This window comes from Leucoraja erinacea, chromosome 50, assembly GCF_028641065.1.
Source record: "Leucoraja erinacea ecotype New England chromosome 50, Leri_hhj_1, whole genome shotgun sequence".
NCBI classification, from domain to species: domain Eukaryota; kingdom Metazoa; phylum Chordata; class Chondrichthyes; order Rajiformes; family Rajidae; genus Leucoraja; species Leucoraja erinaceus.
This window is the reverse complement of record NC_073426.1, coordinates 773,585-795,749: the sequence shown is the minus strand read 5'-3', so window position 1 is coordinate 795,749 and position 22,165 is coordinate 773,585. Positions and strand designations below refer to the sequence as shown.

At 53.9% G+C, this 22,165-nt stretch overlaps 1 protein-coding gene across 1 annotated transcript; it reads right to left on the bottom strand.

Annotated features, from left to right (window-relative positions):
- Positions 1-2,426: 2,426 nt before the first annotated feature.
- Positions 2,427-21,055, bottom strand: LOC129715056 (asc-type amino acid transporter 1-like). Its single transcript, XM_055664899.1, is given in 12 exon segments — positions 2,427-2,661; positions 3,992-4,169; positions 4,947-5,096; positions 5,454-5,550; positions 6,001-6,104; positions 7,077-7,157; positions 7,159-7,201; positions 7,632-7,785; positions 8,361-8,486; positions 8,744-8,895; positions 9,527-9,731; positions 20,755-21,055. Coding segments are annotated over 12 exon segments (1,698 nt in total). The 3' UTR covers positions 2,427-2,554.
- Between the last annotated feature and the right edge of the window lie 1,110 nt (positions 21,056-22,165).

Sequence of the window (22,165 nt, the reverse complement as noted above, 5' to 3'; positions counted from 1 at the left end):
CGCTGGAGTGTGTGACCTCTCTCAGTGCCTACATTCACTCCCCCCCCCCCCCCCCCCCCGTATCACAGTGCCCTCGCCAGCGCACTCCCGCGGGAATTAACACAGGAGTCGACAGCAGCTGGATTCAATGATCTTTAAACTTCCTGAAGTTTGTGCCGGGCCCGCCACACCGAGCGGGCTGCGGGACATGCCGCTCCTGTCTCTGCTGGAGGTCAGACTGTCCCGGGGGGGTCAGGGGTCCCGGTGGCCGGCCAAGAGGCACTGGCATTCGATCAGAGGTCACACTGTCCCAGTGGCCGGGGTTACACTGACTGGGTCAGAGGTAAGTGTGCCAGTGGGGGGGGGGGGGGGGGGGGGGGGGTCAGGGGTCGCACTGGCCCAATGACCGGGGGTGAGGCAGGGGTCGTTGTCCCAGTGGTCGGTCAAGGGTCACTGACATCGGGTCAGAGGTCACACTGTCCCAGTGCCCGGGGAGGGGGCGGTCACTGTCCCCGTGTGACAGTGTGTGTGTGTGTGACAGTGTGTGTGTGTGTAAGTGTGTGTGTGTGACAGTGTGTGTGTGTAACAGTGTGTGTGTGTGACAGTGTGTGTGACAGTGTGGGTGATAGTGTGTGTGTGTAACAGTGTGTGTGTGTGTGTAACAGTATGTGTGTGTGTGACAGTGTGTGTGATAGTGTGTGTGTGTGTGTGTGACAGTGTGTGTGATAGTGTGTGTGTAACAGTGTGTGTGTGTAACAGTGTGTGTGTGTGTGTAACAGTATGTGTGTGTGTGATAGTGTGTGTGTGTGACAGTGTGTGTGTAACAGTGTGTGTGTGTGTAACAGTGTGTGTGACAGTGTAACAGTGTGTGTGACAGTGTGTGTGTGTGTAACAGTGTGTGTGTATGTGACAGTGTGTGTAACAGTGTGTGTGTGTGTAACAGTGTGTGTGTGTGTGTGTAACAGTGTGTGTGTGTAACAGTGTGTGTGTGTGTGTGACAGTGTGTGTGTGACAGTGTGTGTGACAGTGTGTGTGTGTAACAGTGTGTGTAACAGTGTTTGTGTGACAGTGTGTGTGTGTGTGTGTAACTGTGTGTGTGTAACAGTGTGTGTGTGTGTGTAACAGTGTGTGTGTGTGTGTGTGACCGTGTGTGTGTGCAACAGTGTGTGTGTGTGTGACAGTGTGTGTGTGTGACCGTGAGTGTGTGTGTGTGTGACACCCACCCGTGCCGTCCTCAGTTAGTGCCGCTGTCTGCCAGCCCCAGTGCTGATGTTCGATGAGGTGCAACAACCCCTTTCCCCCCCTCTCTCTGAGCCCCTGGTGATCGGGGAACGCGCAGACTAACTTGGCAGTGAATGGCGCGCTGATGTTGTACCGAGAATAACAGCGTGTGAGGCATCGTCTCTGGAAGGAATGGGGAGGCGACGCTTTGGGTTGGGACTTTTCTTCAGTCTGCTGAAGGTCCCGGCCTGAAATGCAACCGACCAATCGTCTCCACAGACGCTGCTTGACCTGCTGAGTTCCTCCAGTTTTGAATACAAGTGTACGCTCATGGTTAATTGCTGCCCCTTCTGATCATGTCGGAAATATTTGATGTACGTGATGACAATGTTGCTATTTTGAATTAGGAAAGTGCCAAAAATGAGGTTGTCCTAAAAAATCCATGTTATTGGGGGGGGGGGGGAGAAGGTTAATAAATTATTAATTATTTCAAGTACACCTTGTGTGTGGAGCTGAGGTTCAGCTGGCGGGACCCTGATATCCATTTCTATTGTTGATGTCCACTCTATTGAGATCCTCTCCACATTTTCATTCCCCGCTGGAGTGTGTGACCTCTCAGTGCCTACATTCACTCCCCCCCCCCCCCCCCCCCCCCCCCCCCCCCCCCCCCGTATCACAGTGCCCTCGCCAGCGCACTCCCGCGGGAATTAACACAGGAGTCGACAGCAGCTGGATTCAACGATCTTTAATCTTCCTGAAATTTGTGCCGGGCCCGCCACACCGAGCGGGCTGCGGGACATGCCGCTCCTGTCTCTGCTGGAGGTCAGACTGTCCCGGGGGGGGGGGGGGGGGGGTCAGGGGTCCCGGTGGCCGGCCAAGAGGCACTGACATTGGATCAGAGGTCACACTGTCCCAGTGGCCGGGGTTACACTGACTGGGGGTCAGAGGTAAGTGTGCCAGTGGGGGGGGGGGGGGGGGGGGGGGGGGGGTCAGGGGTCGCACTGGCCCAATGACCGGGGGGTGAGGCAGGGGTCGTTGTCCCAGTGGTCGGTCAAGGGTCACTGACATCGGGTCAGAGGTCACACTGTCCCAGTGCCCGGGGGGGGGGGGGGGGGGGGGGGGGTGGGTGGTGGGGGGGGGGGGGGGGGGGGGGGGGGAGGCTACATCGGTCAGGCTCCACTCTACCAGTGACTGGGTCAGGCACTCTAGTGGCCAGGTCAGGGAGCGGTGCTGCTGGGCGCCGCTGAAACCCGCTTGAGCCGCCCTGACCTGCGGCGCTCGGTGTGGGCACCGTAAACTCTACAATCTCAACGCATCCCCGGCACTGGTTCCCGTTTCACGGCCTCCGCGCCAGCTACTTCCCGCTATGGTTTGGGGTCGGAGGTCGCCCGTTCTGCTCCGGGATTTCCTCTTGTGGGTAAAGGACGAAGCACAATTTCTGTCCGATCACTGTGGCCGATTCTGAAAGCAAAATCATCGCTGGCAGCGGGTGGAGAAAAGCGAGCGCAGACACAATGTCCATGTGGGCGATTGCGGAGACCGAGGGGAGGGGAGGTCGCCCTGGTGCAGGAAGCATGTGGAGGCTATGGAGAGGATGTCGAGGTGAATTACCAGAATGATGCCTGCATTAGAGGGATTCAACCACAGGGATAGGGCGGACAGGTACGCTGGATGTTGCAGCGAGATATGTAACGTCCCTAGATAGGGTGGGCGGGCAGAATCTGTTTCCCAGGATGGAAAACCCAAATGCCAGAAGGAAGAGCTTTACGGTGAGGCAAAGTTTAAAGGAGATGTAATTTTACACAGAGAATGGTGATTGGCTGGAACATGCTGCCAGGGGTAGTGGTGGAGGGATACAATAGTAGCGTTTAAGAGATATTTAGATAAATGTATACATATGCAGCAAATAGAGCCACGTGGATTATGTGCACACTCAGGTTACTTTAATTTGGCATCATGGTCAGAACAGACATCGTGGGCCGAAGGGCCTGTGTTATACCGTTCGATGTTCTCCCAATCTCAGTGACTGAAGGTCAGGGTGGGATGGCAGAGAGGGTTCCGTGGATGAGCCTCCACCCACGCTCTCCCAGGGTTTGACCCTGCCCCAGTGTGTGACCTCCACCCCCCCCCCAGTGTGTGACCTCCACCAGCCCCCCCCAGTGTGTGACCTCCACCGCCCCCCCCCAGTGTGTGACCTCCACCCCCCAGTGTGTGTGTGACCTCCACCCCCCCCCAGTGTGTGACCTCCACCCCCCCAGTGTGTGACCTCCACCCCCCCCCAGTGTGTGACCTCCACCCCCCCCCAGTGTGTGACCCCCCCCCCCCCCCCACCCCAGTGTGTGACCTCCACCCCCCCCCCGTGTGTGACCTCCACCACCCCCCCCCGTGTGTGACCTCCACCCCCCCCCCGTGTGTGACCTCCACCGCCCCCCAGTGTGTGACCTCCACCCCCCCACCCCAGTGTGTGACCTCCACCCCCCCCGTGTGTGACCTCCACCCCCCCCCCCCCCCAGTGTGTGACCTCCACCCCCCCCCGTGTGTGACCTCCAACCCCCCCCCCAGTGTGTGTGACCTCCACCCCCCCAGTGTGTGACCTCCACCCCCCCCGTGTGTGACCTCCAACCCCCCCAGTGTGTGACCTCCACCGCCCCCCAGTGTGTGACCTCCACCCCCCCCCAGTGTGTGACCTCCACCGCCCCCCAGTGTGTGACCTCCACCAGCCCCCACTCCTATCGTGTGTGAAGCCCCCGGTCCTGCCCCAGGGTGATGCCCAGTCCCCCCGCGCACTCACCGATGGCCGCATAGAAACAGCCGGGCTTGTGGTCCCAGTGGATCCCGAGCAGGTAGACGGGAACGCCGGCCAGGATGATGACCAGGGCCGTACCGCAAACCAGCGGCTCCGTGTAGAAGCTGAAGAGCAGCAGGAACGCCCAGAACACCAGGTAGGCCACCGGGAATAGCAGGTTCACCTGCGGGGAGAGGGAGAGGGTCACAGGGAGAGGGTCGCGGGGTGACGGACGGGCGCTTTGGGGGTGGGGGCGAGGTGGGCTTCACACCCGAGCAGCATCGCCGGTGCTGCCGAGCGGAGACTGCAGTACCCGGGCGGGATTAGCACCAACCACCTGTTCTGGATCAGTCTCGTTGAGGCCGCGGCCAGAAAGTACAGCAACGTGTCCAATAATTCTCACTAACTTGAACAGATGCGCCGTGGCTGGATTGGGGGCCGCTCTGCCCAAGACCACACTCCCCACATCAACTCCATCTACACTTCATGCTGCCCCACGGAAACAGCCAAAACAATCACCCGCTCTCACCCCGGTAAACCCCTCGTCTCCCTTCTCCCGTCGGGCAGAAGATAAAAGCTTGAAAGCGCCACCACTACAGTCAGAAACAGCTTCTTCCCCGCTGTGATCAGCCGACTGGTCAAACGCACCGTAAAGCGAGGATGTGTCACTAATCTCCCATCCCCGTGTTGTGACCCTCACACTCTATCTCTACATTATCACCGTAGTAACACTTGTGGACGCTTCCCTTTCTGTTTTACACTGACGTACAGTGTGACTGGGCTGGGGGGCGCTCTAGCTCGGTACACACCCATAAACACAGGGATTTATACAGAGAGGGGGAGACGGATTGTGAATTGTGGAGGGTGAGCGAGGTCAGGTGGGGGTGAGTGAGGGGTGTTTGGGGGGGGGGAGAGTTGTGTGGTGGGGGTGAGTGAGCTGTTCTAGGGGGAGGGGGCTGACCTTGATGGGCCGGTGGATGCAGGGCTGTGTCCAGCGGAGGGCGATGAGGGCGAAGACGGTGACTCCATAGCACAGGTAGTTGATGAAGACCACGTAGTTGATGAGCGTGTAGATGTCCGCGATGATCAGCATCAGGAGCGACGTGACGCACTGGGGGGGGGGGGGGGGGGGCAGCTGTCAGCTCAGTCACTCCCTTCCCCCGCCCACCCTTCGTGACAACCCGCGACCCCCACATCCTCCCCACTCGTGACCCCTCCCCCCACCTACCCCCTTCTTGTCCCCACCCCCCCCCCCCATCCGTGACCCCTTCCCCGCACCCAACCTCGCTGCGACCCCACTCGCCTCCTCTAACTGGTCCCTGCGACCCTGCAGTGACCCCTCGTCACGACCCCTCCCATCTGAGACCCCCCTCCCCAACCACGACTCCGCGCCCCTTCCTTCCCCTGTGACTCTCCCGCTCCCCCCTCCCCCTCCCCCAGCCCTGCCCGGTGGGGGTGGGGTCCTTACGGAGCAGAGGAGCGCGGGGATGGGGGTGCATCGCTTCATGTGGATCATGGCCAGTAGTCGGGGCAGGTGCCCGCCCCGCGCCCCCGCGTAGCACAGCCTGTGGGTAGAGCGGGGGGGGGGGGGAGAGTCATGTGTGTGTGGTAGAAGTTACCCCCTCCCCTCCCCCCCCCCACCCTTCCCCCACACACCCACCCCCCACAAACCCCCCCCCACACACCCCTCCCCATACACCCACCCATCCCTCCCCCACCCACCCCCCCCCCACACATCCATCCCCCCACACACCCCTCCCCCCCCACCCCTGCCCCTGCCCCACACACCCCCCTCCCCCCCACCCACCCCCCCATCCCCCCTTCCTACCCCCCCCACCCCCCCCCCCCCCCCCTCCCCCCCCCCCCCCTCCCCCACCCCCCCCCCCCTCCTCACCCCCCCCTCCCCCCCCCCCCCCTCCACCCCCCCCTCACCCCCCCCCCCCCCTCCCCCCCCCCCCCACCCCCCCCCTCACCCCCCCCCCCCCCGTGCCCTGAGGAGTGGGGTCGGTGCGCACCTGGATGAGGTGAACAGGTATCCGTTGATGCCCCCGAAGGTGGACAGGACGACGGAGAGGGGCATGATCCAGGGCACCGAGCCCAGCACCTTCTCCCCGAACGTCTGGGGGAACAAGACCATAGACAATAGGTGCAGGAGTAGAGGCCATTCGGCCCTTCGAGCCAGCACCGCCATTCAATGTGATTATGGCTGATCATCCACATCCTGCCTTTCTCCCCATATCCCTTAACTCCGCTATCCCTAAGGGCCCTATCTAACTCTCTCTTGAAAGTATCCAGAGCACCTGCCTCCACCGCCCTCTGAGGCAGAGAATTCCACAGACTCACAACTCTCTGTGTGAAAAAGTGTTTCCTCGTCTCCGTTCTAAATGGCTTACCCCTTATTCTTAAACTGTGACCCCTGGTTCTGGACTCCCCCAACATCGGGAACATGTTTCCTACCTCTAGTGTGTCCAAACCCTCAATAATCTTATATGTTTCAATCAGATCCCCTCTTAAGATCTCCCCCCAATAAGATAAGGAGTGCATTCATGTAGCGCCTGTCCCCACCTCGCCCATCGCCATTCGTTGAGAATGACAGCAGCGCTGAGCAGATGTGGGGGACGAGAGTCAGCCCTTCGGCCCGGTCGGGCAGCGTCTGTGCGGGAGTGGACGGGTAGCCCCTTGAATCAGGACCAGACCCGAAACATCACCAGTCCATTCCCTCCACAGATGCTGCCTGACCCGCTGACTTCCTCCGGCACTTTGTTTCTTGCTCAAGGTTCCAACATCTGTACTTTATTCTCTATCATTTTCACAACCTTGGGTGATGGCACCCAGCTTCCCCTCACCCGCACCCCCCCCCCCACCCCCCCCCCTCCCCGCACCCCCCCCCCCCCCATACCACCCAACCCCACACCCCCCGCAGACCACACCCCCCCCCCGTAAAGATCAGACCAATCCCATCCCCATCGTAACAATTCACCCCGCACACCATTCCTCACCCACCCTCCCCTCCCCTAAGCCCTGACCCATCCCCTCCAACACCCCCCCCCCCCCCCCGCCCGCAGTCCCCCCGTGTCCCAGGGTCACTCACCACGGCCACGGCGCCCGAGTCCAGCAGCTCCTGGGGACTCATGGCCGTCACATAGGCGATGTTGGAGAAGACGTAGACAAAGGGTGACGAGCGGGATGGAGATGGCGATGGCCCGCGGGATGTTCCTGGGGAGAGGGAGGTGGGGACAGTCCCAGCGGCCGAAGCCCTGTCCACCGCGCCTGGACTCCCCCCCCCATCCAACCCCGCCCGGAGCGTCCAGCCCCCCCCCCCCCCTCATCCCCCCCCCCTCCCCCCTCACACCCCCCCCTCCCCTCACCCCCCCCCCCCCCCCCCCCACACACCCCCCCCCCCCCCATCCAACCCCGCCCGGAGCGTCCAGCCCCCACCCCCCCCACCCCCCCACCTCCCCCCTCAATGTCTGCCTGTGCCCGGGGGACCCTCCCCCCGTCCTGTCACCATCAGCAGCGGAGTTTGGGCGAAGCGGACAATGATTCTTGGATCCTATGGAAGGGCCGAACAGCCTGTTTGCTCCCCTGCCGCGGTCTACACATCAGCAACTCCAACAACTACAGGTGTGTGACCCCGAGGCCTCACCTCCGTGCGTCCACCAACTCCTCCGTCACGTAGTTGAGGAAGTTCCAGCCGCTGTAAGAGAATGATCCCTGGAGGAAGGCCATCGCGATGTGGCCCACGCCGGGGCTGCTGGAGCCGGTGAACGCCGCGCTGGGGGTCAGCGCTTCATAGTGACCTGTGGACGGGCAACGGGAGTCGGGTACAGCCAGGGAACGCCGTCAACTCCGGGAATACACCGGGATTGGCCTGGGACCCGACCGGGACCACACCCAGAGCAATCTGGGACCACCCCTCTGCCCCACATAATCAGTGTCCAGAAATAAGTGTGTGGACCTATTCAGCTGTCAAATGACACAGAGACCAGCTACAGAAACGGCAGGTGGACATTCATCCGAGCAAGTGGAAGATGTTACGTTTTGGGTCGAATGAAAGGGGGAAGATACAGTTCATGGCAAGACCCAACAGCATTGATATACAGAGGGATATTGAGGTACAGATCCATAACTCCCTGAAACTAGTTGCCTTCATCGGTCAGGTCAGGAGGTCGTGATCTAGTTAATATCGTCCCATTACAGGGAGGATGTGGAGGCTTCGGAAGGGTTTAGAGAAGGTTTACCAGGATGATACGTGGAGGGGGCGGGGGGGGAGGGGTCAGCTACAGGGAGAGGGTGGGCAGACGGAGTTCTCGGTGGAGGGGAGAGCGAATGGAAGTGTGTAGGGGTCTGAGAGGCGTGGATGGGGGGCCGCTACCTTTGCAGATCTGCACCAGTCCCATCACGATGATGAGTCCGAGGGCGAGCAGCTTCCCGGCCGTGAACAGATCCTGTACGCGAGTCACCCACCGCACGCTGGAACAGTTCACCCACGTCAGTAGCGCTGCGAGGGCGGGAGATCAGAAGGTCAGACACCGCCAGCAACATCGGGGACATCAGGGGGCCACGAAGTCCAGATCACTCTCTCACAATGATCCGAGACACGTGTCGAAGGAGTTTCACTCTGTGTCTGACCCCGGGGGTGTGATGGGACGATGTGGGCGCAGTTACCAGGGACCCCTCCCCGGGGGTTCGGGGAGTGAGGGCCAGTCTCGCTGCCGGCTCCCCAGCCCCTTAGAGCAGGCAGGCAGTTATACTCACCGAGGCAGAGGGCGGCGAGGAAGCGGGAGGCGATGTACGGCGGCACGCAGGCGGGGAAGACGGGCTGGAGCACGTAGCTGGCAAAGGTCAAGGCCATGACGGCCTGAGTGGTGGGGTAGATGACCAGCAGAGCGCTCCAGAGCACCAGGAACCTGCGGGGGAGACAGGCATCAGCGGCAGTACAGCTCACCCGTGCCCAGCCCTGGGTCTGGCCAGTGTCCAGTGAAGGGTCTGGCCAGTGGCCAGTGTCCAGTGACGGGCCTGCAGTGTCCAGTGAAGGGTCTGGCCAGTGTCCAGTGACGGGCCTGACCAGTGTCCAGTGAAGGGTCTGGCCAGTGTCCAGTGAAGGGTCTGGCCAGTGTCCAATGACGGGCCTGGCCAGTGTCCAGTGAAGGGTCTGGCCAGTGTCCAGTGATGGGTCTGGCCAGTGTCCAGTGACGGGGGTCTGGCCAGTGTCCAGTGAAGGGTCTGGCCAGTGTCCAGTGAAGGGTCTGGCCAGTGTCCAGTGATGGGTCTGACCAGTGTCCAGTGAAGGGTCTGGCCAGTGTCCAGTGATGGGCCTCGCCAGTGTCCAGTGAAGGGTCTGCCCAGTGTCCAGTGACGGGTCTGGCCAGTAATGGGTCTGGCCAGTGTCCAGTGACGGGCCTGACCAGTGTCCAGTGACGGGTCTGGCCAGTGTCCAGTGACGGGTCTGGCCAGTGTCCAGAGATGGGTCTGACCAGTGTCGCTGTTTCCTCCCCCCCCCCCCCCCCCCTCCCCCCCGCCCCCCCGCCCCCCACATACCCGGGCAAGCCCCCGAACACTTCCTTGACGTAGGCATAGTCGCCCCCGGACTGCGGGATGGTGACGCCGAGCTCAGCGTAGCACAGGGCGCCGACGGCAGTGACGAGCCCGGCCAGAGCCCAGACCAGCAGCGCCAGGCCCACGCTGCCCACCTGCTCCAACACGCCCTTGGGTGAGATGAAGATCCCCGATCCAATGATGTTCCCTGTGGAAGAACGGCCGCCGTCACTCAAGCACTCCGTCCACTCGGCCCAGCGCCCTGTGCTAGCCCTTTATTATCGATCTGCGCTGGACCGGGCTGTTGCCGGGAGCTGCAGCGGAATGGCGGGGAGTCAGCGGCTTGAGCGCGGCCCTGAATACTGATGGAGTTGGCAGCGACGGCCGGAGGCTGGAACTCATCCCACTCGCCCGCTCGCCTTCCGCCTGTTAACCCCCTCCCCACCGGCCCGTTAACCCCCTCCCCACCGGCACAAACACACCGCTCAGCCCAGGCCATTCAGCCCCTTCAGCCTATTCCAAGATGACTAAACTGTAACACCTCACCACGCCCCGGGCCAACCCCAGCTCACTGTAACCTTCTGCACACTGACCCCTACGGTCAAATGGTGGGGTCTGTGTGGGGTAGGGATGGGATCTGCGGAGTAGAGGGGTCTGTGGAGTGGGGGGGGGGGGGGGGGGGGGTGGGGCTGTTGTGGGGGCGGGGGTCTGGGGAGTGTGGGCTGGGATGGGGTTTGTGGAGGAAGGGGGGAGTTTGATACAAGATACATCTATTTGTCACAGTGAAATGTGATCACTATACAGCCATACAATAAAATAAAGAGCACAACACGCGATAGAGTTCAACATAAAACATCCACACAGCAGAATCAAAGTCTCCCACTGTGAGGGAGTCTCTCCCTCGATGTTCGCCCGTGGGGGGGGGGGGGGGGGGGGGGGGGGTCTGTGGGAGGGTGTGGAGCGCGGGTGGAGGCTCTGGGGAGTGGGGGCTGGGAAGGGGTATGTGCTGCCTGTGAAATATATTAAGAGAGGTGAATGGACGAGGGTGGTTAGTTTCGTTGTGGATAATAAGAAAGTTGTGCTTGTGGATCATGGGTAAGATTGTTTGAGGCTACAGCAAGACAGAAACAATTGGAAATTCCATCGTCTGATGGAATTTATTCCCAGCAAGTGAGAGGTCATGTATTTTTGCAGTTACATCGCGATATATAAATGCAACTAAGGGATGTTGATCAACAGAACGACCTCGGGGTCTGTCAATAGTCTAGGGCGGCACTGAGGCGCAGCGGTAGAGTTGCTGCCTCACAGCGCCAGAGACCCGGGTTCGATCCCGACTACGGGTGCTGTCTAAATGCAATTTGTACGTTCACCCCCTGACCGGACTCAGTGGGCCGAAGGGCCTGTTTCTGCGCTAGATCACCAAACTAAACTAAATGAAACTAAATTTGTGTGTGAGAAGCTGCCGCATCCAGCAAAGTGAAACTATCGATGTCCTTGTTCTTGATGCACTGGCCACGTTAACCCCCCCACACACACAATGCGGGTTCCCCACTCCAGCTCCCAGCACTGCAGGTCTCCGTCAAATCGAATATCTCCCAGAGGTGTCTGTTAGGGACATCTATGGACACCCCCTGTCACCGCCCGAGGCAGCGTCACAAACACATTGTCTCTGACCAACCAGAGGCTTAATGGAGGTGAATCACTTGGAGGCTGGAGGAACCTCTGATGCTGGATGTGACCACCTGGTTTACACTTGCACCGTTTCCTCACTCGTCTTTCGCAGACTGGTGACTTCACAATTTACCAACCTAAAGGAGAACTTTGGAAGGTTTTAGTCCAGGAAAAGGCAATGTATTCATCAATTAGTCATAGAACGTGAAATCAGGCCCTTCGACCCAACTTGCCCACACCGTCCAACACGCCCCAGCTACACTAGTCCCACTGCCTGCGTTTGGGCCATATCCATATAACCATATAACAATTACAGCACGGAAACAGGCCATCTCGGCCCTTCTAGTCCGTGCCGAACAAATCTGTCCTATCCACATACCTGTCTAACTTTTTCTTAAATGTTGGTATAGTCCCTGCTGCAACTATCTCATCTGGCAGCTTGTTCCATACACCCACTGCCCTTTGTGTGAAAAGGTTACCCCTCAGATTCCTATTGAATCCCCTTCGCCTTCAACCTATCTCCTCTGGTCCTCGATTCCCCTACTCTGGGCAAGACACTCTGCATCTACCCGAACTATTCCTCTCATGATTTTATACACCTCTATAAGATCACCCCTCATCCTCCTGGGCTCCAAGGAATAGAGTTCCAGCCTACTCAACCTCTCCCTATAGTCTAGACCATCTAAACCCGGCAATATCCTCGTAAATCTTCTCTGTACTCTTTCCAGCTTGACAACATCTTTCCTTTAACATGGTGCCCAGAACTGAACACAATTGTCTTACACCACTGCAACATCACCTCCCAACTTCTATACTCGATACTCTGACTGATGAAGGCCAATGTGCCAAAAGCCTCTATGACCACCTTATCCACCTACAATTCTGCCATCAAGGAACCGTGCACCCGTACCCCTAGATCCCTCTGCTCTACAACATTCCCCAGAGCCTTGCCTTTGTTAAACTTCCCCAAATGCAACACCTCACACTTCCCTCAACGTGTCCTGGGGGTTTAAGGGGGGGGGGGGGGATATCCGGAAGTGGAATCCTGCTGCGGGTGGTAAAGGGGGCCATTAATGGCGTGTACCCCTTGCTCTATGGTGGAGAGGTGATGAGAATAATGTGGGAGGAATATCGTTCAGATAGTTGTTAAATTATTGTTGGCTTTAAGTGTAAGAAATTGTGTCTCAACAATTTGATTGCTTCTTTTTGAAGAGGTGACCAAGAGGATTGATGAGGGTTGGGTGGTAGACTGGGTGGGCATGGACTTTAACTAAAACGTTCATCTGTTAGGCTGCTCTGGGATTGCATGGGATCCAGGGTGACTGAGCCAATTGGATAGAAAATTACCTTAGTGGCAAGAATCAGAGGGTGGTAGTGGATGGTACACAAAAGTGCTGGAGAAACTCAGCAGGTGAGGCAGCATCCATGGAGCGAAGGAAATAGGCAACGTTTCGGACCGAAACCCTTCTTCAGACTGAAGACTTAGTTAAAGTCCAAATGACAAAAAATTGGTTATAAGTGAACAGTGCAAAATATTATCCAAGATTACAACAGGATCTAGATCAACTGGAGAAGTGCACCCAAGAATGGCAGATGGAATTTATCTTGGACAAGTATGAAGTGTTGCACTCTGTGATGTTAAACTGAGTGAAAGGCTTGGATAGAGTGGGTGTGGAGAGGATGTTTCCACCAGTGGGAGAGTCTAGGACAAGATGTCACAGCCTCAGAATTAAAGGATGTTCCATTAGGAAGGAGATGAGGAGGAATTTCTTTAGTCAGAGGGGGGTGAATCTGTGGAAATCTTTGCCACAGAAGACTGTGGAGGCTGTCAATGGATATTTTAAATGCGGAGTTAGATGGATTCTTGATTAGCACAGGTGTCAGGGGTTATAGAAACATAGAAAATAGGTGCAGGAGTAGACCATTCGGCCCTTCGAGCCTGAACCGCCATTCAATATGATCATGGCTGATCATCCAACTCAGTATCCCGTACCTGCCTTCTCTCCTTAGCCACAAGGGTCACATCTAACTCTTATGGGGAGAAGGCAGGAGAAAGGGGTTAGGAGGAAGAGATAGATCAGTTATGATTGAATGCAGAGTAGGCTTGAGGGGTCGACTGGTCTAATTCTGCTCCTATCACTTATAACCTTAATTCAGGGTTTGTCCAGTAAATCTCAGGGCCTCAGTAAGGTTTGCAGTTCAGTGACTTCCCGTTATGAGTCTACTTCCCAAATGTGGCGGCTCAGGCAGTGAAGAAGATATTTGAATGCTTGCCTCCATCAGTTGAGGCATTACGTACAGGAGTTAGGTTATCCTGTGACAACTTACACAAACCTATTGCTATCTCAACAACTGAACACTGTAGACCGCCTCTTGCATGGACCAGGACTGGTTTTTCTTCTTATTTTATCTGGTTGTGTTTTACTTGATCTTTATTTTACTGTCCTGCAGAATTTATATATATTTGTGATGTCTGAATCTATGTGCGTTATGTTGTTGCAAGTAAGATTTTTTATTGTATCTGTATCTCACTGTCCTTGTGCTTGTGTCATTAAACGTGAATTCAATTTGACCTGTATAGTTCTGCTCGCCGAACTGTAGAAATATGGCATTAAGTTGCAGAGGGTGCAGAGAATTTCACAAGGATGTTACCAGGGTTGAGTGATGAGGTGAGATTTGCTAAACTGCATCTTTTCCCTTGGAGATAGAGGGCTGAGGGGTGACCTTATAGAGGTTTATAAAAGTCTGAGAGGCGTGGATATGGTGAATGGTCACAGGCTTTTTCCCCAGGGGAGAGGATGTTAAAACCAGAGTGCGCAGGCTTAAGGCGAGAGATTTAAGAGGGACGTCAGGGCCAACTTTTTCATTCACAGGGTAATCCGTATCTGGCACGAGCTGCCAGAGGAAGCTATAGAAGCGGATACAATTAGACTTTTAAAAGACATTTGGACAGATAAATGGATAGGGAGGTTTAAGAGGGCTGTGGGCCAAATGCAGGCAAATGGGACTAGCCCTGAATGCCAACTTATTGGCATGGCCAAGGAGGGCTGAATGGTCTGTTTCCGTGCTATATGGCTCAGTGACTATCACACTGAGTCCACACCAGCATGAGGAACAGTCCCTCATCCTCAATACACACGTGTCCTGCAACACGTCACCCATCACATCCCGTCTCATCTCTGTCGGTAACATCTCCTCCACAGATGCTGCCTGACTAGCTGGGCCTTTCCCTAGAGGTGGACCTGCATTTCATAGCTTTACGATTTGTATCCGTCCCTTCTCAATAATCCACGAATTAGAAGCTGTAGCAACAGCCGATCACCATGGCAACCCTGGCTTCATCCTATCTGAGACATCCCCTTCCTCCCAATCCTTGCAACTTAAAACAGGGTTTATTTGTCTCTTTTCCAGTTCTTCACCCTGAAACATTAACTCAGTTTCTCTCTCTACATATGCTGCTGTGTTTCCAACTCCCTCAGCTTTTAAATTCCAGTGTCTATGGATGTTAATGTTCACCACATTGGTCTCAGTCTTGGCTTCATATCTGACTCTTGCCCTTCCTTCTCAAACTCCCAATCAAGGGATGGGTTCATGGCAGATTTAATTTACTGTCACGTGCACCGAGGTACAGTGAAAAGCTTTTGTGTGCAAACCAGTCAGCTGATGACTATACACCATTACAATCAAGCTGTCCAGTGTATAGTGCAAGATGTCAGATTAAAGATTGTCCGAGGGCATCCAATGAGGTAGGTAGTATGTGAGCACGGCTCTCTAGTTGTTGACTGGATGGTTTATGCTTCATTCCTGCAGGACTTTCCCTGTTCCAGTAATGCTGCATTCCATTCTCTGCCTCTGATCACACCTCGTGCATCACCAGTGCCTTCAACCCGCTCTTCCCTCTTCTCTTCAATGGTTGTCAAGGCTCTTGATTCCTGCTATTTGTACCTGCTAGTGTTGCCTGATCACACCACTCCACAACCACCCATGATGATTCCCCACCAAACACATCTCCTCTCGTGCAGCACAACAAACCTACCATCCTGCCCCGACTTCCTGCTCCAACATTCCACCAGAATCCCCTTCTCACTGCACTCCTACACAACCACTGGAGATGCAGCACCTGACCCTTCTTCACCTCTTCCAACCCATCGTCCAAACACCCGGTCATCCAGCTGAAGCAGAGATGGACTTGTCCCTTCCAGACTAGCGCACCGTGTTGAATTCATATTGGTGGAAATGTGTCAGACTCGATACCAATCAGCACGGGAGCACCTCAAGGCTGCGTGCTCAGCCCCCTGCTGTACTCACTCTATACTCATGACTGCGTAGCCGGTCATAGTGCGAACTCCATCATCAAGTTCGCTGACGACACCACTGTTGTGGGACGTATCACTGATGGGGATGAGTCAGAGTATAGAAGAGAGATCGATCAACTGTCCATATGGTGCCAGTGCAATGACCTGGCCCTCAACACCAGCAAAACCAAGGAACTGATTGTGGACTTTGGAAGGAGTAGGAGGGGGACCCACAGACCCATTTATATCAACGGGCCGATGGTTGAAAGGGTCAAGAGCTTAAAATTCCTGGGCGTGCACATCTCTGAAGATATTTCCTGGTCCGAGAACACTGATGCAATTATTAAGAAAGCTCATCAGCGCCTCTACTTCCTGAGAAGATTACGGAGAGTCGGATTGTCAAGGAGGACTCTCTCTAACCTCTACAGGTGCACAGTCGAGAGCATGCTGACCGGTTGCATCGTGGCTTGGTTCAGCAACTTGAGCGTCCTGGAGAGGAAAAGACTACAAAATGTAGTAAACACGGCCCAGTCCATCATCGGCTCTGACCTTCCTTCCATCGAGGGGATCTATCGCAGTCGCTGACTCAAAAAGGCTGGCAGTATCATCAAGGACCCACAAACTCATCTCCCTGCTACCTTCAGGTAGAAGGTACAAGAGCCTGAAGACTGCAACGACCAGGTTCAGGAATAGCTGCTTCCCCACAGCCATCAGGCTATTAAACTTTGCTCGGACAAAACTCTGAACATTAATAGCCCAATATCTGTTATTTGCACTTTATCTGTTTTATTTAGTCATGTGTGTATATATTTATATTATGGTATATGGACACACTGATCTGTTCTGTAGTCATGCCTACTATGTTCTGTTGTGCTGAAGCAAAGCAAGAATCTCATTGTCCTATCAGGGACACATGACAATAAACTCTTTTGAATCTTGAATTCAACCTGTTTTATTGCAATGCTGATTGGAACAATGAGATTCTGATGTTGCAGCTTTAAGGCACATATCCAGTGTGGCCTTCTCTACCCTGACGCATCAAACAGAGCACGGCTCAGTGGAGCACCTGTACTCAAACTGAGGGGCTGGCCTGGGCTGCAGGGTTGCCATTTTAATCCCTTGGGCACCATCCAGCCTCAGGAGTTCCCATTGATTTCACCAAGGTCAGAACTCAGCCATTATAGATTGGTCTGAGTTCTTCGCACACTAGCTCTTCTAATATTTCATAGCCACAGTCACACAGTATGGAAACAGGCCCTTCTGCCCAACTCATCCATGCCGACCAAGATGCCCCATCCAAGCTGGTCCCATTTGCCCACCGTTGCCCCATATGTCTCTAAACTATGTACGAAAGGCAAAGTTTCAGTGGTCATGGGGGTTTTCAATATGCAGGTAGACTGAGAGAATCAGATTGGCACAGGACCCCAAGAGGGGGAATTTGTATAGTGCCTACCAAATGGATTCTCGGAGCCGCCAAGTTGAGCCTACCAGGGAAAAACAATTCTGTATTTGGTATTGTGTAATGAACCGGATTTGATTAGGGAACAAGATAAAGGAACCACCAGGAGGTAGTGATCATAAAATGATCAAATACAACCTACAATTTGACAGGGAGAAGATGTAATCAGAACTGTCGTATTTCTGTTGAGCAAAGGAGACTACAGAGGTATGAGGGAGGAGCTGGCTAAGGTTGACTGGAAAGGGCCCCAAGCAGGACTGATGGTGGAACAGCAATGGCAGGAATTTCTGGGAACAATTCAGAAGATGCAGGATGGTTTCATTCCAAAGAGGAAGAAAGATTCTAATGGGAGAATGAGGTGACCGTGGCTGACAAGGGAAGTTAAAGACGGTATAAAACTAAAAGAGAAGGCATATAACATTGCAAAGATTAATGGAAAGCTGGTGGATTCTGAAGCTTTTAAATAGACAACAGAAGGTAACGAAAAAGGCAATATGGGGAGAAAAGATGAAATATATGAAATTAAGCTAGCCAATAATATAAAATAGAATACCAAATGTTTCTTCAGGTATATAAAGAGTAAGAAAGAGGCAAGAGGGGACGTTGGGCCGCTGGAGAATGATGCAGAAGGTGAGAACGGGGAATAAAGAAATGACAGAGGAATGGAATTCAATTTTGCATCAGTCTTCACAGTGGAAGACACCAGCAACGTGCCTGAAACTCAAGAGAGTCAAGGGGTGGACGTTAGTGGAGTGACTATCATTAAAGACAAGGTGCTTGGGAAGCTGAAAGGTCTGAAGGTGGGTAAGTCACCTGGACCGGATGGACTGCACCCCAGGATTCTGAAAAATATAGGTTTAGAGATTGTGGAGGCATTAGTTGTGATCTTTCAAGAATCACTGGAGTCAGGAGAGGTTTTAGACGATTTGAAAATTGCAAATATTCAAGAGAGCAAAGAAGAAGAGTGGACACTCTTGGCCTGACTTCAGCAGTTGGTAACATTTTAGACATCCTTTATAATAAAGGATGAGGTTTCTGAGCACACGATAAAATAGGCCGAAGCCAACATGGTTTTGTAAAAGGGGCGCTTGCCAGGAACCAGTTGAAATTCTTTGAGGAAGTAAATAGCAGGATAGACAAAGGAGCGCCAGTGGATGTGGTTTACCTGGATTTTCAGGCCTTGGATAAGGTGCCGCACGTGAGGCTGCTAAAGAAGATGAGAGCCCATGGTATCAGAGGGAAGATACTAGAATGGATAGTAGGTTAGCTTGATAGCAGAAGGCAAAGAGTAGCAATGAAGCTTTGTCTGGTTGGCTGCAAATAACTGATGGTGTTCTGCAGGGCTCAGTGCTGGGGCCGCTACTTTGTATATGAATGATTTAGGTGAGGGAATTGAAGGCTTTGTGGCCAAGTTTGCAGATTATATTAATATAGGTGATGGGGCAGGTAGTGTAGAGAAAGCAGGGACTATGTCGAATAACTTGGACTGGTTGTTAGAGTGGGCAGAGAAGTGGCAGATGGAATACAGCATAGCAAAGTGTGGAGTCATGCATTTTGCTAGTCGGAATAGAGGAGTAGATTACTTACTAAATGGGGAGAATTCAGAAATTGGAGGTGCAAAGGGATGGGAGTGCTGGTGCATGATGTACAGAGATGTAATACTTAGGCTCTACAAGGCACTGGTCAAACAACATTTGGAATACAGTGAGCGGTTTTGTGCCCCATATATGAGGAAAGATGCGTTGCCATTGGAGAGAGTCCAGATGGGGTTGACGAGAATGATCCCAGGAATTATTTTGCTAACATATGATGAGCATTTGACGGCACTGGGCCTACACTTGCTGGAGTTTAGAAGGATGAGGGGGCTCCTCATTGAAACTTACAGAATAGTGGTGGACCTGGCTATAGTGAATGTGGAGAGGATGTTTCCACTCGTGGGAGAGTCTAGGACCAGAGTCCACAGCCTCAGAATAAAAGGACATTCCTTTAGAAAGGAGATGGAGGAATTTCTTTAGTCAGAGGGTGGTGAATCTGTGGAATTCATTGCCACAGATGGCTGTGGAGGCCATGTCAATAAATACATTTAAGGCAGAGGTTGGCAGTTTCTTGATTAGCAAGGATGTCAGGGGTTATGGGGAGAAGGTAGGAGAATGGGATTGAGAAGGAACGATAGATCAGCCATGATTGAATGGTGAATAGACTTGATGGGCCGAATGGCCTAATTCTGTTCCAAGAACATATGAAAAATTCATGTTGTTGTTGAAATGTTGTTATAGTACATGCCTGAACTCCCTCCTCTGGCAGCTTGGTCCATATACCCACCACCCTTTGTGTGAAAAAGTTGCCCTTCAGTTGCTTATTACATCTCTCCCCTTTCACCTTAAACCTGTGCCCTCTAGTTCTTGATTCCCTGAGGAAACCACTCTTTCACCCATTCCCCTTCCCTCATGGTTTAATGCATCGTTATACGATCACCCCACAGCCCCCAGATGGTGATTAGGCAAGATGTTACTAAATCATTTGATAAAGTTCCCATGGTAGGCTGATCCAGAAGAGTGATACGGCAAACTCACTTGGAGTCATAGAGTGATACAGAGTGGGAACATGCTCTTTGGCCCAACTTGCCCACACTGGCCAACAATGTCCCAGTTACGCTAGTCCCCCTGCCCGTGTTTGATCCAGACCTGTCCTATCCATCTACCCATCTAACTGTTTCTTACATGTTGGGATAGTCCCAGCCTCAACTACCCCTGCGTGTTCCATACACCCACCACCGTTTGTGTGAAAGTTACCCCCTCACAATCATGTTAAATATTTTCCCCTTCACCTCAAGCCTCTGGTCCTTAACTCACCTACTCCGGGCAAGAGACTCTGTGCATCTACCCGATCTATTCCTCTCATGATTCTATACATCTCTATAAGATCACCCCTCATCCTCCTGCGCTCCAAGGAATAGAGTCCCAGCCTACTCAACCTCTCCCTATAGCTCACACCCTCTAGTCCTGGCAACATCCTTGTAAATCTTCTCTGTACCCTTTCCAGCTTGACAATATCTTTCCTATAACATGGTGCCCAGAACTGAACACACTACTCTAAATAAGGCCTCACCAACGTCTTATACAACGGCAACACGACCCCCCAACTTCTACACTCACTTGCAAGTCCTGGTCTGGTCACCCTTGCCTCAAATCAGCCCAAGCCTGCGGGTACAGCACACGCACACACGAGTACACATACACGTCCACACTCACTCACACACGAGTACACATACACGTCCACACTCACTCACACACGAGGTACACTCAAGATGCATGAACATTCTCTATATTAGTCAGACCTTTAGCCCTCCACACCAAAGGCGCTGTGCTGGCTGCAGCCAAAGGTGGTTTTGAAAAGAGATTCCCTCTGCATTCAACTTGGGAGTGTGTAATGGGACGGAGTGGAAGGAGCTATGTGTCAGACTCCGGGAGTTGGGGAACGGATTGGTGTAAGTGGATTTGCACCGGGATCCGTGCAGGAATGTCTGGCTTTTGCGACGGATTAAATTTATCCGCCACGGACTAAACTCTCGGAAAACAATTAAATGTTGAGCCGAGTTGCTGCAGCGGGCGGTTTGGAGAAAACCTCCGTAACTCGACGCTCCCACACCCCCCAGGCGCTTCCTCCCTCGGGCGCTCCCTCTCCTGTTGACTGCGCGCTGGGCGAGCTCAGGCACCGACAAGTGTCCGCTGCCCCGCGGCTGTTTGGGTGGTCGCGCCCGGGCGGACACTGCCCGCGACCCCCGGCTCACTCTCTCACTCACTCACCCACGATGATGGCACAGGCGCTGGGCAGCCCGATCTCCTTCTTCAGCGCCACTCGCTCGGGGATGTCCGGGGCGCCCGGCATTCTGCGGACAGTTCCCACGGCTCTGGCTCCGCCCGCACACACGCCCGCCCGCCGGGCACCGCTCCAACGCCAGCCTCCAGCCTGCAACCACCAGCCTCCAGTCTCCAACTTCCAGCCTCCAGTCTCCAGCCTCCAACTTCCAGCCTCCAACTTCCAGCCCCCAGTCTCCAACTTCCAGCCATATAACCATATAACAATCACAGCACGGAAACAGGCCATCTCGGCCCTACAAGTCCATGCCGAACAATTTTTTTTCCCCTTAGTCCCACCTGCCTGCACTCATACCATAACCCTCCATTCCCTTCTCATCCATATGCCTATCCAATTTATTTTTAAATGATACCAATGAACCTGCCTCCACCACTTCCACTGGAAGCTCATTCCACACCGCCACCACTCTCTGAGTAAAGAAGTTCCCCCTCATGTTACCCCTAAACTTCTGTCCCTTAATTCTGAAGTCATGTCCTCGTTTGAATCTTCCCTATTCTCAAAGGGAAAAGCTTGTCCACATCAACCCTGTCTATCCCTCTCATCATTTTAAAGACCTCTATCAGGCCCCCCCTTAACCTTCTGCGCTCCAGAGAATAAAGACCTAACTTATTCAACCTATCTCTGTAACTTAGTTTTTGAAACCCAGGCAACATTCTAGTAAATCTCCTCTGTACTCTCTCTCTATTTTGTTGACATCCTTCCTATAATTGGGCGACCAAAATTGTACACCATACTCCAGATTTGGTCTCACCAATGCCTTGTACAATTTTAACATTACATCCCAGCTTCTATACTCAATGCCCTGATTTATAAAGGCTAGCATACCAAAAGCTTTCTTTACCACCCTATCTATATGAGATTCCACCTTCAAGGAACTATGCATGGTTATACCCAGATCCCTCTGTTCAACTGTATTCTTCAATTCCCTACCATTTACCATGTACGTCCTATTTTGATTTGTTCTGCCAAGGTGTAGCACCTCACGTTTATCAGCATTAAACTCCATCTGCCATCTTTCAGCCCATATTTCCAAATGGCCTAAATCACTCTGTAGACTTTGGAAATCCCCTTCATTATCCACAACACCCCCTATCTTGGTATCATCTGCATACTTACTAATCCAATTTACCACACCTTCATCCAGATCATTGATGTACATGACAAACAACAAAGGACCCAACACAGATCCCTGAGGCACCCCACTAGTCACCTGCCTCCAACCCGATAAACAGCCATCCACCATTACCCTCTGGCTTCTCCCATTCAGCCACTGTTGAATCCATCTTGCTATTCCTGCATTTATACCCAACAGTTGAACCTTCTTAACCAACCTTCCAT